At 36.8% G+C, this 19269-nt stretch overlaps 2 protein-coding genes across 7 annotated transcripts in view; one reads left to right on the top strand and one right to left on the bottom strand.

Annotated features, from left to right (window-relative positions):
- Cdk14 (cyclin dependent kinase 14) overlaps positions 1–19269 on the top strand; it is a 567752-nt gene that overhangs the window by 535583 nt on the left and 12900 nt on the right. The window lies entirely within an intron of this gene.
- Positions 7669–9924, bottom strand: LOC134474591 (protein FAM9A-like). The gene is made up of 2 exons (XM_063243054.1): positions 9741–9924; positions 7669–9014 (listed from the first exon to the last, which is right to left on the bottom strand). The coding sequence occupies exons 1-2, from the start codon at positions 9786–9788 to the stop codon at positions 8823–8825; spliced, it is 240 nt and encodes a 79-aa protein (XP_063099124.1). The 5' UTR covers positions 9789–9924; the 3' UTR covers positions 7669–8822.

Genomic DNA, 19269 nt, shown 5'->3' with positions numbered 1-19269 from the left:
CAGCTGATCACTGTAATGTGGACAAGGCCATGGTGCCAGTGTGAACTTAGTTTCAAAGCCATGTTGTTTGTTTGAATTACTTTCTGGATTACTAATTAGGTCTCAGTTTGGTATCTTAGTTTTGTATCCCAAATCAGCCAAGGGGATAACATAACATCACCCACAGATGGTTGGGAGCTTCGGTCTGTCTGATGGCAAGAAGCCTATCCAACATGGTAGGACCTAGACTGCCTAGGGGTGAATCCTAAGCATACCACTTGGCCACTGTACAGATATTTAACCTCTAGGGACAGGGAGTTCTCACCTAAAAATACGAGGAAAGAATAGTGTCTCCCCATAGAATGTAATATGAAATCATTTTGTACAAGGTTATTTACACTATACCCAAAAATCTTACATTTTTTAGAAGATGTTGCTCTAACCTAAACACTGATGACTAGAGCAACTTTTTATATGTCGTGAATTAAATTACCTTCTGTAAAGTGATTAAATAGTGCAATGCTCATGCTGTTAGTGTTCACTATTGTTTTATTAATGTAAATTCAGGGATACAAGTATACTTATCAGTCAAGGAGTTCCTTACAGAAGTCATATTAAGAAATTAAAATCTAGAGCAATTTTTCAAAACTTTCTAAAATTTCTCTTCTTGTCAGCCGTACTGTTCTCCATCATGTGTACTGTCCTAGAAAAGATTGTATTACGCCTTAGGAAATATGAATTTACTTTGTTAAAAACAAGTTACACAGTGAATACTGAAGGAGCAGATGCTGTTTTTTTAAATGTAGGTCAGTATCTATTAAAACAAGTTGCATTTTATTTCATGGTACTTCATTAGGTTATACCCATTATGCTACCATGCTGCATTTCTTTCAACCTTTTAAAAGACCCTTCTCTTTAAGTAATTCATTTGTTCTACTCACCAGATATTACTTCTAATTTATAAACAAGGTTAATGTTCTCTGAAACAGGTAAAGTTACCTTCCAGGGTCATAAAACAAATGCATAGTCCAAAAATCACACCTGCGATCAGGCCTCTTCTGCTCCCCTGTGCTGGGCGTGAATTCTATCTGTTTCTTGCATCTGCTGACCAATCATTGCCAAAAACTGAATAAAATCACGAGCCCTGTATAGAGCTATTTATCATACCCCTATTTTTCATTTATCTTGTGGATGGTAAATCCATCCAGTTTAAAGACAGGAAGAATTCAGTGTTCAGCTCTGGTCTGCCATACACATGTCCACTTTTCCTTCCACTTTCTTTGAACAGAACACAGTGAAATCTATTGTACAGCTTACCGGCATGATATTGCTTTGATAGACACTGAGTGACCTAATATACACACTCCAGTGTACTCTAATCTGTGGTCTCCCAGCTCCCACTCAGCAGGAATTCTGAGATGTTGATGGAACCCCGTGATTTAACAGAGCAGCCGGGCTGCCCTTTCACCCCTCACACTGATTCTGACAGCTGCCTGCCATGTGCAGAGAAAACCCCACAGGCTGAAACCCCGTCGCAGAGGAAAAATCTCTGGATAAACATACAAGCATGATTGTAATACTACTTTAAAATTAAGTTGTTTTTTTAAGCTGAATTTGCAATAAGATATATTATAGCTAAAGATCTAAAGCACCCCAAAAGGGTACCAAGTACCTTCTTTGTTAAAAAATAAAACAAAATAACATACATGGTAAGCCTGGTCTTGTCCACATGTAACCATGAGTGAACAGTCCTTCTCTCATGGGTTAAGCCATTTGAAAGTGCCCACAGTTTTCTGCCCAGAAACAGTAAGTAGCCTGCCAGGAATGGTGTGCAGCATTTCCTGGGTTAGTTGAGAAACTCAATTTGCGTTTAAGCTGTCAGTTTAATCCACACTGCCTTCTTCACTTTTATCAGGATATTCTTCAGGTAGAAAAGAATGGAAAGGGCTTTAAGCGTGACTACTGTCCTAAATATAAAGTTGGTTTAAGAAAAAAAAAAATCCTTCCACGGCCCAAATAGCACTGTGCTTATAATTCATTCTTTTCTCATATAGTACCCTGCGTTATCATGGCTAATGTTTTCCTGCTGAGCTGCCATCATCTTTTGTCAAGCTGTCAGGGTATTAAACTGATGCACCTTCCACATTTGGACGGAGGTCATTATCCTGTTGCCTGGTTGCACTGCCTCTGCTGAGCAGGTTAACTGCTTGAGGTCTTTCATCTAGATAAATGTTTCACCAGCACTTGGCCATGTGACGACATGAGCTGTTCTTCAGAGGTCGAATAGTGATGCTATAGGAAGTTGTTCTGTGTATGTTCACAGGTCTAAAATGGACTGCAGGCCAAGCTTCATAACAGACCTAAAAACAGTGATAAATGCTCATTTTAGTGTATTTCACCTCAAGGCACTAGTTTTAGGCTCTTTAAAAAATACACAATTACATATTAATTTTTGTATAGAGAGAAAAATTTTGCTCAAATGCTTTACTGTGTCATTATCATGAAAGATTGCACTGTATTTGTCAGGATGTGTCCTTCAGAAATAAATGACTATGTATAATAGATGGTAGATAACACACATATTATAGACTGGTAGGTTTACTATTATTAACATAATATTAGAGAAGTTTAAGACCATACTATTAGGCACATTGGTATGGTTTTCCACATAGGAAGCTAGGTTTTAAGTGAAGATAATTTTAGTATTCTATTATTATAAAGCAAAGTATACTGAATAAAAAGAACAAACATTTTAAATGATTTTATTAAGCCAAATAACTTATGACAAATTTGTTTTAGAAATCTCAGATTTTCAGCCCAATTTTAAGTGATTTTCCAATTGAAGCAGATGTCAGCATTATATTTTCGATGGCTAGTATTGTCGTATAAGCTAAAAGATTTTTTTAAGTAAAAAAGAATTAATCTTGGAGAAAATATCACTTTATTATCTCTTTTTAACATGTAAACACCTAATGACACATGGAATAATTAACTTTCTTGGCTAAAATTTAATTGGAACACTTATTTTAATTTTGGACTACTTTATTTGCTATTTGTCTTTTTAAAATCCTTACTATTATCTTCAACCACTGATTAGAGTTTAAATAATTCTTTATGCTTGAGTACAGTCCGCAAATTTTACCATATAACAAAGCTTAAGTTCTGGTTAGAGCTGCTATTTATTATACTGTGAGTTAGGTCAAATTCAGTGAAAGATTTGTATGGCTAATCTGGGTTGATATCATAGAAAGAACCGCAAGTGAGACAGTGAACCCTGCCTTCAGTGGAAGATTCTGCATCCCTTTCATATCTGTTAATTGTATAGTCATCAGCACAGTTGCCCAATCTGGAAACCTCAGCATTCTTCACGACTTGTCCTCATTTGCATCTATTCCTTGGTTTTTAAACTGGGATAAATAGACTCCTGTGTACCTAAACTCTTCCTGTAATTCCCATTCAGCTCTCGGTTTCATCTTCCTTCTAAAACCGGCTACTTCTGCTTCCCTGATGGCCTTTCTTTCCCTTTATCAAAGAGTATCTTCTCACCCATCCCAGCCCACCACGGTTATCATGAGCTGTATACACTTCCAGGTAATCAGCAAAAGCCTGGGTCCATTTACTGCTCCCACGAAAACCTTTGAGTCTAGTAATGACAGCTGTCTACTGGGAACACATGGGCTAATCTGGGGAGCTAAGAAGCCACTTTCATCCACATTATGAAGACACATTTCCACTAAGAGTTTAGTTTTGTTTTTAATAATTTTGTCCAATTTTGATATTTGTTACTTTGATCAATTATGTGCCAACAGCCATTGTAATGATGATTCAATTCAGAAGAAATTCTTAAATGTTTTAAAACCCTTTTTGTTTTGGGAAATTTCAAATTAAATTGAAATTAGTATACATCCTTATGCTATGGAATATGATAAAGTAATAAATAAAAGTGACAAGGTAACAATATATAGACTATATTATATAGTAATACTATCCCCATCCATGGTTTATTTTCCACAGTTACATTTGCCTATAGTCAATTACAGCCTAAAAAGATTAAATAAAAAATTCAAGAAATAACAAATTTATAAATTTTAAAGTACAGGGGATAATTTTAAAGTCACCTGTCTAAATCTCAAAGTGCTTGTGTTCGGTATACTTAACAATGGGAGCAAAGCAAGAGAATAGTAATACTAACAGTTTTATTACAGTGTGTTTTATAACTGTTGTTTTTGCTGTTGTTAATCTTTTATTGTGCATAATTTATAAATTAAACTCTATCATAGGTATATTTGTGTAGGAAGAAGCATACTATATATAGGAATTGGTACTATCTGAGGTTTCAGATCCATGGGGGTCTTGGAATATATCCCCACAGATAAGGGGAGATTTCTGAATTAGGGTGAAATTCTTAATATTCAGGGAAGTGCTAGTTAAAAGAGAAGACTACCTGATGTGAAATTTCCAATAAGGGTAGAATAATTTGTACATATATCTTTAAAACCGAGTAAGGAATCAAGTTGTCTTATCCCATTCAACCATTTTAAAGAATGATATAAACTCTATTTTAAAAAGTATCAATGTTTTCAATAAGCCAAATATTGCATTCTTAAGTATTTAAATTGATGAAGTAAAGAAATCTTGTTTCAATTTCAAAATGTGCAAAGAGGTTTTAAAAAACAAAGAGACGAAATAGTTTAACAAAACATTTATAGGATAGTCAAAAAAGGATGGCAACTATTAACATGAGATTTCAGCTCTGAGCAAATACGTAAAATATCTTTCGCCTGTCTTTTACCTTTTTACTTCAGTATTATAGAGCCTGCAATTGCTTTCCTCTCAAATACCAAACAATGCATGTCCGAAGTTTAATCAGTGACCACCTGGGACATAGAGCTTTGTAAATTTCTAGCTGAACCTAAGCGACAGAACCTTCATAATCCGGAGTGATAGTAGATGACTGGACTGTGAGGGACACACTCTACTCTTTCTGTCTTCGCTGATTCCTGTCTTTGCTGTTGATCTAACATGAGAGAGGATGCAGTGACCAAAAGGCTGATATTCCTCTTTGGATGCAAAAATACATAGTTCAGAAGTCAATGATATCTAATACTGCTATGTCGTGCAGATTTCTGTTCTTGAATTTTTCATGCCCTCCATTACAAGGAGCTTGTGGACATTAGGCTAGAAGTGTATAATAGGAACCTTTGCCATGGGCCAACAAACTTCAGACTCCCCTTGTCATTAAAGGTGCAGAACAGAACAGCAAGATAACACAGTGAGAGACTCTTTGTTGTGTTAACCTGACCATTAGCATTTACCAGGAAAGCTGCACTTCCCTGGATGCTTGAGATGCAAAATGCAGTAGGAGTTCACCTCACATCTCTCCTGCCTTTGAGGAGTTTACTTCCTAGTTTTGAATTTAAAATTTATATTATAATACAGTGTATTATGTGGCTTTTATTCATTTAAGTACTATTTAATGACACACTGAAATATGCCCTGTACCCATCATTAAATGAAGGCAGCAGGTTAATATATATATATATATATATATATATATATATATATTAGTTATCTATTACATATATAATATATATGACAGCCTCATTTCTATAACTAAAATTTACACATATTTGCACGTAAATAAAACTGAAAGTGATAACAATGGGCCTGTTTCATTTCAGTTAAATTGTGGAATCGTAGAATTTTCTTTTTCTTCATTTGTGACTTTCAGCAATGAAGATCCCTTTGGTAATGAAAAAATAAGTCATTGCCATTATTTTAATGAAACAAAGGTGGCATCCTGTGTGTTACATGAACGATAAACAGAGGAGATTATCAGACAAAAACTCATGAAGGGTTGTTGAAGTCAGCACTGCCTTGACAGGTAGAGAGGTGGAACTTGTCTGAGGTTGGAGGAGAAAGAAAGAAATGAATATCTAGGGCTGCTGAGGGGAAGAAGTAATGATTTCATATTTTTATTATAGTATAGTTAATCTTAAATAAGTACAAAAGTAGAGAGATTGACTAGGAAGATGGACCCAGCTTCAGCCTGACCATCTGTTGTCTGATCTCCACCCATTCTTGCCTCCTACCCAGTAAATTTTCTAACAAATACAAGACAATGTTATTTCCTCTTTAAATATTTGTTATCTATTTTATATTTATACTAGTATTTTTAAAAACCTAGTCATAGTGCCATAGCCACACACCCTAAATGTCCTTAATATCATTAAATATTCAACTGGTATTTACAGTTCTGATTCTCAGATTGTCCCATTATCATGTTTTTAAAGTTAGTTTGAGTGAAGTTTCTTTACCCCTTCCTTTCCCTTCTCTTCTCCATTTCTTTGCCTTTCTGTCTTTCTGATGTTTTGAAGCCAAGTTACTTGTCTTTTAAACTTTCCCACAGTCGATTTTGCTGACTGCATTCCTGTGGTATTTTTTAACATGTTCTGCTCATATTCACTATAAACTGGCACTTAGATCAAGAGCTTTGATCAGGCTCAAATAAGATTCTTCATGATGGCGATATCTTCTTCCATAACTGTTTATAGTCATTGTCTGGCTCCTATAATTCTTTAGGGATTGCAAAAAATGGTATTGTAATTCTATCATTTTTCTCAGCTTATTAGCTGGCACATTTCCATACAGACTTTCCAAACTTCCTTTCATTAATTATTTTGTTACCTTAAGAAACTGTTTATATAAAAAAGACAAAACATCTTGGTTCTTTCTCTTTTCAAAATATTTCTCTTTTTGAAAGAATGAATGATTTGCTGATACCTTTCCAAGATCAGTGTGTTTTTGATTTACTGTTTTGTTTGGCCTTGCTTTGCCCTTTTTTGCATTTTAGCCAGTGAGAGAGTCATCAGCTTGCCTTGACTCCATTTGATAAGACCCTAATAGTACCGAATAGCTCCCTTTCTCTTGGGTGTCCCAGATTCAGCTAATGTTGTTTGCCCCCAGGCCTAGAATCAGCCTTTTCTATAGTGCAAACACAATTTGAGCATGAAGGGTACACATTAGTGCTTTGTTGATCATTGTTTCTAACTTTTTCAGTGCAGAGGTGATGTGCATGTTTTTTTAAAGGGCAAACAGACCACAAGATTATATTGATAGTTTCAGTTCAAATTTTAAGTTACGGAATTTTGACCTTACTTTTGCTAATTTTAGTCTCCTGTCTACATGCTGAAAATTGTGGCCAGAGAATTGGTCATCTGTTGTAGGTCCCACTGCACACACTGCAGCAAAACCAAGCTCAGTTTTACCTACCATTCCCTGCAGGTCCTCTTCCCCAAGCTTCTACTTGACAAACATGTTTTCTAAACTTCTGCTTTAAAAACTGTAACACTAAGGGAAATTGTATAGTTTGATCAATCTTGCATGTCTGTGTAGCCTGAGCAATTACTTTGAGGATAACAATGTGCACTACAACATGGTTAAATTCTTGTCATGTTTTGAAGTCCTGTGTTGTCATTGTTTCGTTGTTGTCATCATTTTGCTTTTTTTAAATTGTTTGCTTCTTCCTTTTTCTTTTTTTTTCTCTTTAAAACAAAAATAAATAAAAACTGTGACAATTTTCTTGCTGCGTACAGCAGTAATACATGACCAATATATAAACTCAAATCCAGAAAAGCAACGTAATATAAAGAGACAGACCATCTAAGTTCACTTCGTCATATATAACTATTTTCCATTTGTAAACATTCCTTTGATATCTTACCTCTTTTTAACCACCAGAGGCATTATTGTCACCATAATAATCTTCATGAGTATTATTATAAATGGGAAAATTTCCTTAAAATTATGGTTTTAGAATTTGCACATAGAAAAGACAATATTGTTTTTACAACTTCATTGAGCTATATTTCACACATCATAAAATTAGCCCATTTAAAGTGTGAAATTCAATGGTTTTTAGTACATTTAAAGAGTTGTCCAAACATCCCTATAGTCTCCTTTGAGAATATTTTTATCACCCTAAAAAGGAACATCATTCATTAGCAGCCACTCCCCATTCCTAGTCTCCTAATTTCCTGAAAGCCTCAGAGTACTACACATCTACTTTGTTTTGTGAATTTGCCAGTTCGGAGCATTTCACATAATGGAATCATACTTATGTGGTCATTTGTGACTGGCTTCCTGCACTTAATATTTCAAGGCTCTGTTGTAGCAGGTAGCAGCGCTGCTGCTTGCCTGTCTGCCTCCCGCCTCACCCTCTCCTCCATTACCCCTCCCGCCTTCCCTCATTTCCTTCCTTTCTTCCTTTCTTTCTACTTTCCTTTTCTGCCAAAGAGTCTATCTATGGATGTACCATATTTTACTTATCCATTCTTCAGTTGATAAATGTTTAGGTGATTCCCACTTTTTGGCTGTAACAAATAATGCGACTATCAACATTAAGGTGGTTGCAACATTTTCCGACCCCACCAGCATTGTGTGAGGACTCCAGTTTCTTTGCATGCTGGCAGAGTTCTTCTGAAAGAAGGTCTGCAATGATCTATGGTGTGGTGGATCAGATGGCTGCTCATGGTCTATTCATTCTGCATGTGCAAACTACAAATATTTTGTCTTCCAAGTTTATGATAAAGTCTTGAAAAACTGTTTTTGAATCCTGTTCTCTTTGGAGAAAAAAACAATAGGTACACAGATTAATGTTCACCACCAATGGACCCAGATGACTGATTTTTTTCAGCATTCACAAGGTTCCAAAATGTAGGAGGGGGTTGTTGTTCGTTTGGTTTTTTGTTTGTTTAAATTCTGACACAGGAAAAGAACTTGTATTCAGCCATAAAGTTCTGTACTATTGCTGCCATAGTAAAATCTGTGTCATTTAAAATATATTATCTTTGTGGGTCTTCTTCTTCTTCTTCTTCTTCTTCTTCTTCTTCTTCTTCTTCTTCTTCTTCTTCTTCTTCTTCTTCTTCTTCTGCTGTTGCTGCTGCTGCTGCTGCTGCTGCTGCTGCTGCTGCTCCTTCTCCTCTTCTTCCTCCTCCTCCTCCTCCCCCTTCTTCTTCTTCTTTAATGGAAGTATTCTTTAGTGGAGGAATATGCACACAAAATTTTACACTTAGTTACACTCAAGAAAGTAATAGATAAATCTACAAGAAGAAACACTTCTAAAAATGGGTTAAAAGTAAGATTAAAGCATGAGAATTGGATCACGATTAAATAAGGCAGCAAATGAGATAATTTAAATTATTAAAATAATCTGTAATTATGTCTGTATCGTTACATCTTTTAAACATTGCTCAACTTATTTGCCCTTCTGATAAGGTATTTTATTTTAATGTTTTTAAATATAGTTAAATAGCGTTAATTACACATATGATATTTCTTACCATGTGCCATATTCAAGACATTATTCTTTTTTGTCTTGCTGTAAAGACACATGAGATTCCATCAAAGACCACTAAGGGCAAATATCACAGGGATCAGGGGTTGGGTGGAAATGTATTAAAGCAGATGGGCAGAGACTTTTTCCATGCATGTTTCTGAACACACCAATACTTTTTTTCATCATGAATCCATAGCTCTCCATTTTACTATGAAGTATTACTTTTATTTGCTAATCGCTGTGGAGTGAGTCTTCCCTAGGAATCTTTTCAGAGTTAATTACTACTGTGGCAGTATCAAGAGGTGGAAGCTGTAAAGGGTGCTCAGACCTTTATCAAGGGAATGGCTGACTTATAAAAGTTGGTTTAGCTTCCTGGACTCACTCTTACTCCTCTCCTCTTGAAATCCCCCCCTTCCTCCCTCACCATGCGATGCTCTTGCAGCGTGTAGCTCCCATCAGATGTCAGTGGCATGCTCTTGGACTTCCTGGCCCCTGGAACTGAGAAATCAAACTCTGTTTATAGGATACCCCATCTCATGTATTCTTCAGATGGTCTAACACAATGTTTATAATGATTTTTTGAACAAGAAGAGTTGTGGGTTACTGAATAATCCTGAATGCTGAGACATCATATTCATTATATTTTTAAAAATAAATTTGCTTGAAATTTAAATGAAGATTTTTAGGGATATCATTTAAACATTCCTCATATGTGTTAACACATACACTTTAATACTGATAATGAACACTGTAACAAAATGTACATATTAATCATCTCACAGGGCTGGGATGTAGCTCAGCAGTAGAGTGCCAGCTCTCAGAAGAATTGTAACACAGCTTGTCTCTAAAATTAAGCAATTGAAAGCAATATCCCGACAAAATATAGCACCCAATGTCTGTGGAATCCCCTAGAGCAAGTATGGTGAACCTTTTAGAAACTAAGTGCCCAAACTGTGATGGAAAAACCCATGTATTTATGGCAAAGCACCAACACTGCAGTTAAACCTGAATGCTTGGATGCTGGGCAATTTTGTCCCACCTTCCAACAGAGAGGGCTCTGCGTTCCCACTCTCCTAGAGTGTACTTAATTGTCAACATTTTCCCCTGGACTCTGAGTTTACCAGCTAAGAGCTAGGAGCTCAGGACCAAAATGTAGTATGTGTGTAGATAGATAAGTAAATCAGATAGATGGTATTGATAGATGACACAGATAGATAGACAGACAGATATATACATAGATATAGATGAGTTTTAAATGCTACTGATATGTTCATTCAGAAACTCTAAAGTTTTAAATTAATATTACCAAATCCAAATCTTTTGTCTTCTCTAAGCTTATAGAGAAACTAATCATTTGATTAAGAAAATAATTCCATTCATATATAACATATCATATCAAAATAAGGTGTGATCTTGGAGCAGCAATGTATCACTATATTGTGTTAAATAATTGTTGATCAAGATGAAATTGACATTCAAACCTAGTTTCCTTTCTGTAAGTAAGATAAAATCATGTTAAATTTCAAGTGTGTATTTGTAATGTTTATAGTGATCAAAGTGCTTAAAGTTATGCAGTGATTTTATTTTCTGTCTTCATGTATGTGTCTTTTGTGTTAATGATTAAAGAGTCGAGCAACATTTGACATTGATGATTATTTCCTACTTAAATGTAATATTCTTTTTCCTCCTTATTTCAGTTCCTCTTTAATCATATATATATATATATATATATATATATATATTTTATCAAAAAATCACAAAATAATTCAATTTGGATATGCAGTGTGAAGCATGAAACATATTTCTTTCCTTTCCAAACAATTTTCTCATAAGTATATTTAGCAAAACACTTCTTTTTTTGTTTTTTTTTTTTTTTTTGTTGTTGTTGTTGTTTTCGGGTTTTTTTTTTTTTTTTTTTTTTTTTTTTTTTTTTTTTGGTATTGGCGACAAAACTCACGACCTAATGCTTGCCAGGCAGGCACTTATGCCACTGAGCTAAATCCGCAGCCTCCTAAACATTTCTTTTTGATAAGTACCAAACAATACTGATCAGTTAAACTTACTTCCTCATTGCAATTTCCAACTTACATCTTGACAATTCACACTCAAGAGATCAGTGGTATTTAGCCATATTTTGTGTGTATTTTAATAACATAATCAATGTATTCATATTGAAAAATATCCAAAAACCATAAGAATATCCAGCACAACTTTTAAGTTCTCACTCTGCAGAAAATCTTGATCTCTTTATTATTAGTAGCGATGAAATATTATTACTTGAACTTTACTCAGATTCAAATTATTATCTAGTTAGACTTGCCCAACCTGAGAGGGACATTCGTGTGAGAATCTCAATTTTTCTTAACAAGTATCCATAAACTTTTGTATTGCTAGAAAGAAGCATGGCAAAAATAATGTGTTATAAAGCTTGACAGATGCATCCAATATTACTATTCATTTTTAATAAAATGTGGATTTTATTGTATGGCATTTTTATAATTACCTCAGTAGAATATGCCCTGTTATTTGATAAAAATGAATTTTCTCTCTTGTTCACTTACTGTAACAGTTAACTGCCATCACAACCAAATGAAAATAGAGTATGGGATTTGAAGTAATAAAATGTGGATAAGTTCCAGCTTTAGCACTTACTAGCTATGAGGTCTCAAGTAAATTATGTGTATTATTCACCTCCCATGTCCCTTAGTGAAATAAGAAATAACTGTATCACTCAGATTGACTCAGGGGAAGCCTTAAGTTGCAGTAATTGTCCAAGGATTTATGATCTGAAGTTGGATATTTTGGGCACTGTGTCATTTGGGATAGGCTAGGTGTTGCTAGGCCTCAGTATAATACATGTTTATTTCTTGCTCACAGTACTTGATCAAGAGTCGTCAGAGGGCTCTTCTCATTTCCTGTTCACTCATGGAAGTGGGAGACAAGCTCCATCTCTGCAAAGTGTTTCTTCAAGTCCCCTTGGCATGGGGAAGATTTTCCAGCAAAATTACTGGTCCTTAAAGCAGCCAGACGCATGTACACATTTCATTGGTCAGAGCAAGTAGACTTCCAAGAAACTACAAAAGCTGTTCCTTCAGGGTCCCAAAGGCAGAGAGCTGGAAATTAGTGCCTGGCGTTAATGACAACCGCAGAAATGCCAGCAAACATTAAAAATAATGTGAAGCTTTTCTAGGGAAGGATGAAAAGTCATCCTTTGTTATTTTCTTTGGTCCAAGACAGAAAAAAAACAAGTCTAGGGAACACAAACAGGGGTTTGGTGTTCAGGCATGAAAAAGAGTACAGCTTAAAGACTTCAATAAGTGAGAGATGAAAGAAGTGTGAGAAATGGGACAATGTCACAGGGAATGAGCTGGGACTCCATGTGCCTTAGCGATCCTCAGCACACTCAGGCCAGCTGAATTAGCCTATGTGATATCCCAGTCACCTCTGCACCTGGGGTGTAGGTGTCTGCCCCACCAGGTGATCACAGGGCCTCTAAGGCTCCACCATTTTGCTGAGATCCTGGGGTTTGCTAGTGCTGCTGGTGTCTGGCCCAAGGATGCAACTTCTGCCTTTCATAACCCCCGGTGCTCCTTCGTCACAGAAGATCACTTAGCCATCAAGGTTTGGCAGCACTATGGCCACCAGGCCTCACAAACCACTAAATCAGAAACAACGAAGTGTTCCTTCTCCTGGGAACCTCCAAAGAGCGTCTTGTTTTCTTGGAGCTTGAAAGTAAAGGGACCTCCTTTAAGATTTGAAAGAAGAGATGTCAGCCCCAGTTTTTCCTTAAACTTTACCTTGGCTTAATTGTAGAATTGTACCAGATGCTGGGAGTCTTATATCTGTATGTTTAGAATTTCTCTACAGGGTATTATTCCAAAATATCACAAACTGATGTTCCAGTGGTGGGGATGTGTGAGAGAGGAGGAGGCTTTTGAAGGAAAGAGAAATATAGAAGAAACAAAGCTTCAAGAAGAAATGAGGAATGGGTTTATCACATTTGTGACCGAAAAGTTAGTGATGTTGTATTTGAAACAGATTTTTCTTTAGTTAGTGCTCAAAGAAAAGAGTGAGATAAAATTAAGTGGCATAAGTTTTAAGTTGTAAATCAGAGAATAGAAGCAATTCCGTGCAAATTTTGAACACCCAACTAGCAGAAAAAGAGAGCAACAGGAAGAACAAGGTAGGACAGTTAAGTATGGTTGCCATGGCAACCTTATGCTGATTGAAATTATTGAGGAACTGTGATTTATACCCATCTCCACATTTTCCTTTTTTAATCTGGTTCCTGAATGAATGCACCATGAAACTAGAGGTAGCTGTCTCCTAGCAAGGAGGACAGAAGTCACTCGTACCCTTAGGTAAATGGGATACAAAGGTAGATTCAAGTTAACCAGGGAGAAGAACATGAGCCAAAATCATCAAAATTCCAAGCTTCCTTCCAGGCCATGTTCATGTTTGCCACCGCTCTGAGATGACAGAACCAAAGTATAAACCTGGCAGCCAGCTTGGCCTGAGAAGCAGATTGCAAACCGTGCATTGGTTTTCTGAAAGCCTACAATGGTAATGGGATACACTTCTCAAACTTGCATTTCTGAGCCTTGGCTTTCTGAGCTTATAGGACAGAATATAAATACCTGCCTTGAAAGGTTGCTGTGAGGGCTGGAGACAGTAAATTCTCTCCAGCTCCTGCAATTAGTTGTCTCTGCAACACTTTGTAAGAGGGAGAATACAGGTGGCAGGGATTCGGAACAGTGGCAGGTTCTCAGCTGATATTGTTTCTACTAAATAAAACTTAAGGATACAAGAACTTTTCACTATTTTTATTCCAATAACAAAATGATATATAAAATACTGAATAAATGATCATTAATGATTAATATCATTAGTAAAAACTAGCACTACATAATTAATTTCTACTTTTCTTTCATCATGCATTAATATTGGTACTGATAAGCAGAAAAAGAAGAGACAGCAAGAAATTATACTTGGGGAAAAATGAGTTTTCTGCTCAACTTACCAAATTCAGAATCATCAAAGCAGAGATCCACACTGGCCATGTATATCCTTCTGTTGTCAAATAAAATGTTCCAGGTTTTACCTCTTGTAAAGGAAATACATAGCACACACTTTTTGGCTTTTCTTTAGTTTGTTTCATTACATTTTTATCATGTAGAGAGTGTTTAAGAGATTACATCAGTCTGATCACTCCTGACTAGAGATGTGCTAGATTACATCTTTTGTTTAAAAATCGTTTCCTTCAAAAGCTTAATTTTCATGAAAAGTGTTTCCTTTGCTATATAATCTAAATGGATGGCTAGAAGATGTAAATGTTGTTTGATGCTTCAGCATTCTGACATCTTAATCCAGAGTTTCTCGACCTGGGGATCCCTGGATCTATTGATGTAATGCAAGTCTGTGAACCAACTGAATTGTATGGAAAAACTATGCATGTAGCAAAATGCGTGCCATGTCCTTGATGTTCTTCTGCTTCTCAAGTTTGACAGTGACTCAGCAAGGTGAAGAATTAACTACAATCTGGGTCCCTTGAGCCTGTCTGTTTTGTGTTTATTGCTGTTTGATGAGAGTGAGAAAGAGGGTTGAGATTGGAGAATGTTTTTGGGTTAAGAAAAGGTCATATTCTGTTTAGATTTTTCAACTAACCCTGGTCTTTCCATTTGTGTTAACCACATAACAGTTCCTTTGTATTGCCATTAAAAACTAGTCAAAGAATGCACATAAATGTGCATTTTACTGTAAGTTAGGTTTATCTTAAAATATGAGTATATACTGTAGTTATTGACATGCATGTTTAAGGATAAAGTGTATATATATCTGCAACATATTTTGAAATGCATTGAAACCATAGTATGGATAGAAGGAAGGTAGATACTTACATTAAAAGAAAATAATTAAAATATTAACCGTAGAATCTATGTAATGGGTACCTGATTGTTTGTTTTGTAATGCTTTCATTTTTCTATATTTAAAAAATTTATAAAACACTGGGGCCAGGGATTTAGCTTAGTGGCATAGCGCTTGCTGGCAAGCATGAGGTCATAAATTTGATCTCCAGTACCAAAAAAGAAAAATTATAAAACATTAGAAAATAGGTGATCGTAACACCCAGGTTCAAAACAGCCATGAGTGGTACAATAGACAAATGGTCAAAGAAGTGAGGGGGAGCTGGTTTCACAGTTTAGGTGTTTGTTGATTCAATTTGGAGGCAATTCTTGAATACTTAGAAGTAAATTACTTTTGTGTGAATTTTAATTGCAAAGAATTTATGGCCAAAAGAGATTATTGTAGCATATATATAATATTTACTCCAAATAGTAACCATGATTATATAACATGTCAGGTTCAGTAGGGTTCACAGTTTGATCTGGAGGTTCTTCTGGTGTAAAACTGTTCTTGCCATTAACTGTTTTCTAAGCCTCTTTAAATACTTCTTTGTTTGATGACACATAGCATTAATCAGACCATTTCCCCTTTATCTGGTTCTGATATGCAGTATATTATCCGAATCTCCTATCTCTCATGTGCCAACAGTCTTAATCATACTACATGCTAAGGATCACATCCTAGAGAGTTAAGGAAGAAGTTGCTGTGTTCTTCTTTACATTTCACCAGATATACATCTGTCCCTAAAAATCCACCTGTGCTGAAAGAGATACATTTAGTTTTATCTTGCTAATCCAAGCACAAGTGTTTCATGTCCTGTCTGGAACACAATACTCACTCCTTACCAATTAGCAGATTTACGTAAACTCAAGAATGAAACGTGGGAGGTTAGTAATTCAGAAAACAAAAGAGCTTTTCCATGTTAGAATTTCAGACCCAACTCACTGTGTGTGACATCTCATGCAGAACACTAAACCAAAACAGCTTGTTGGAGCACATGGGGCTGAGTTTTTCCATGTGTTTTCTCTGTCCAGTGTATACTCTAATTGTTATGTTTAAGTGGAGCTGTGCTGGGGTTTTTTCTCCTCCACAGTAACATGAAACAGTGAACTTGATGGAGTTTTGTTTTGTTCTAATTCCTAATGACACCAGTATTGCAAAGTCACAACTTTTCAAAAGGACTTAAAGAGTCATGAGACATGATAGATGCTTAAGATATGATTTTAATGCCAACAGACCAGAAAACAAACAGCACAACCCAGACAAAACATGACTTTGTTCTTTAGCACCCTTGTGAACAGGAAATAAGATCTTTCTGGGATGTTCTTCCCTTGCAGGTGTAGAAAAAATGTTGCATTCTTGACTCACCACAGTGGATGTGGGGCTGTGGTGTGGGGCAAAGCAAAGATGCATTGCAGAGTTTCTGACCATAAAAGCTTACTTCAGTTAACTGGGTGGGTGCTTTTGTTTCAGTCTGTCACAAGCACACAGTGAAAGAAGCATAAAACACCTCCTAATCCCCAAGTCCTGGGTATGCTGGCTGCGCTCCCTGCCTTCTCCTGCCCTGTGGCCAGTGCGAGTGAGAGGTTGACCCCGCCTGCAGCCACTGTTCTTTGCTCTGCCATTGAGCCACTAAGTTCTTGGCACTTTAATTGTCTCATACCAGGAAGAAACCAATTGTGTTGATGTAAATGTCTTTTTCATCAGACATCACCGGCTGTACATTTTTAATGAGCACAAGCTCCTAGTCCAAATAGGCAGTGAATCAAGGCAAGTGATACAGTCGTATGGATGTGTTCTAATGTGGTGCAGTGGCTCTTTAAAGGGCTGGCGGTATTTCAGAACTCCAAATACTGCAAGTCGAAGTCTGTCTGAGGTTGTGTGTTAATCAAAAACAGCAAGCCATGTTTGAATTATAAATGACAACAAAGTTAGAGTTATTCTTGCATATTCTTTGCTTTCTGTAAAGACACAACTGAACAAACTATTTACCAGGTACCTAAGGCATCTCTTGGGTGTATGTCTAAATTATCCTCAGGAGCTATGTGTTAAAATATGTAGTCCTTGGGAAGAAGCTTCATTTCCAAGTCATCATTTCTCCCTAACTGAATATTTCTCATGAGTGGAATAAAATGTTTCAGCATTAAATGTTACAAACCCTGGTACTCTGAGCAATTGCAGCTGTCAGATAAAGAATGTGCTGGGCTCTCTGATTTGAAGATATCCTAAAGAAGACATCTGTTTACCCACAACCTTCATAGCAATGGTCAGACTTAATGTATGTGAAACATATAGTCAGGCATGGTGGTGAATCCCTGAAATTCCAGCTCTCTGTGAGGCTGAAGCAGAATGACTGCAAGTTTGAATGCAGCCTGGGAGACTTAGGGAGACACTGTCTCTAAACAAAAAATAAAAAGGGTTACAGGAGCAGTTCACTGCAGAGGCCCTGGGATCACCTGCACCCCCCAGCTCAAATCCTTCAGACCCTCCTCATTACTTGCAGAATAAAGTCAAAAGCAGGGCCTCTGGAGCCCTCCCCTCTGCTACCCTTGCTTAACCTCCAGCTTCCCTGAGTCCATCTGTATCTGAGGTGTTTTGGTTTTTTTGTGTGTGTTTTGTTTTGTTTTGTTTTTTGGTCTTTTTCGTTTTTATCAGTACCAGGGATCAAACTCACGACTGGCTGCTTGCAACGCAGGAACTTATGCCACTGAGCTAAATCCCCAGAGACAGGGTCTCACTGTGTAGTTCAGACTGTGTAGTTCAGGCCTTGAACTTCCTATGTAAATGAGGCTGGCCTGGAACTCACAGCAGTCCGAGTGCTGGGACTACAGGCATGCACCACCACGCCCAGGTCCATCTCCATCCTTGTCTTGACACAGGTATGCCACTGTTTTGGCTGTTGCTTCTTCCCAGAACCCCTAGCTAGGTGAGATAACCATCTTCCTGCCTTCCTAGACATTAAACTTTAATTATCCTTCAAACCCTGGTTTTTCTTCACTGTTGACTCCTCTAGAATAGCATTTCCATTTTCCATTTTGATTTAGTGTGTTGTCCTGGCCGTCTTCCCCTCCAGAGAGTGCACAAGTCAGTGTTGAAAACACTTAGCTCTTCACAAAGCAGAGAAATCCTGTGCATGTCCTATCATAGAAACACTGCCACAGTGGCAGTCAAGGGTGGCTGTGTTGACAGCTGCTTGAAAAATTTCTAGAAATTTTTGAGATTTGACTGCCAGGCCAATTCAAGATAATTTCAGGATACCACTGGGACCTTATTTTAATGCTTTGTTATTATCTTCCTCTTCCTCCATAAACACTGCTTAGAAAAAAAAAATTTGAGGGGAGGTACTGGGATTGAACTCATGACCTCACACTTGGCAGGCAAGCGCTTATGCTGCTGAGCTAAATCCCTGGCCCCAGAAAAAATAATTTTAATAGATGACTTAATGATTATTTCCTGAATGATATAGGGAGGATACTGAGACTGTTACTCCTCCAAACCTCTCATACAAGCTTGCATCATACAGTTCTCTGCTCAACATGGATACTTCTTGCCCAGCTCAAATGGAAGCCCTGGCCACCTCCATGCCACCCTGTACAAGCACCTGTGAACTGAAATGGATGAATTCATTTGACAGTGCATCTGCAAGTTGTGAAGAATAAGTTTGATGGTCTGAACTTTGCTTGGAGCAGAATATGACTCAACATGACTTCAATTAAAAAAAACACAAAGATTCAAAAATATAGAGATAAGAGTGTGACTGTTTCAAGGAGATACATGAAAAATCCCAGCCTAATCTGGGAGTTGATAGTAGAGAAGGCTGCTGGTTCTGTTTTCATCTTCTTATCACTGAATTTTTGCCCCCTTGGTGTTTCACATTTGTAATACTCTTGCAGCTCTCGTTTTGAAATTGAGAAATCAGCATATTTTTTCACTTTAGTTCACGTAACAAAATGCCAGACTTGATACCTGTTTTCATCATAAACTTGACAGTCACCATATACTAATCCTTTTGTTCCTGTTAGAGTTTCCAGCTCATTCTGGTTTTCCCC

Source organism: Cavia porcellus, unplaced genomic scaffold (assembly GCF_034190915.1).
Source record: "Cavia porcellus strain 051 isolate PalLab524CR breed Dunkin Hartley unplaced genomic scaffold, mCavPor4.1 scaffold_2, whole genome shotgun sequence".
NCBI lineage: Eukaryota > Metazoa > Chordata > Mammalia > Rodentia > Caviidae > Cavia > Cavia porcellus.
This window is presented reverse-complemented; position numbering and strand designations above follow the sequence as displayed.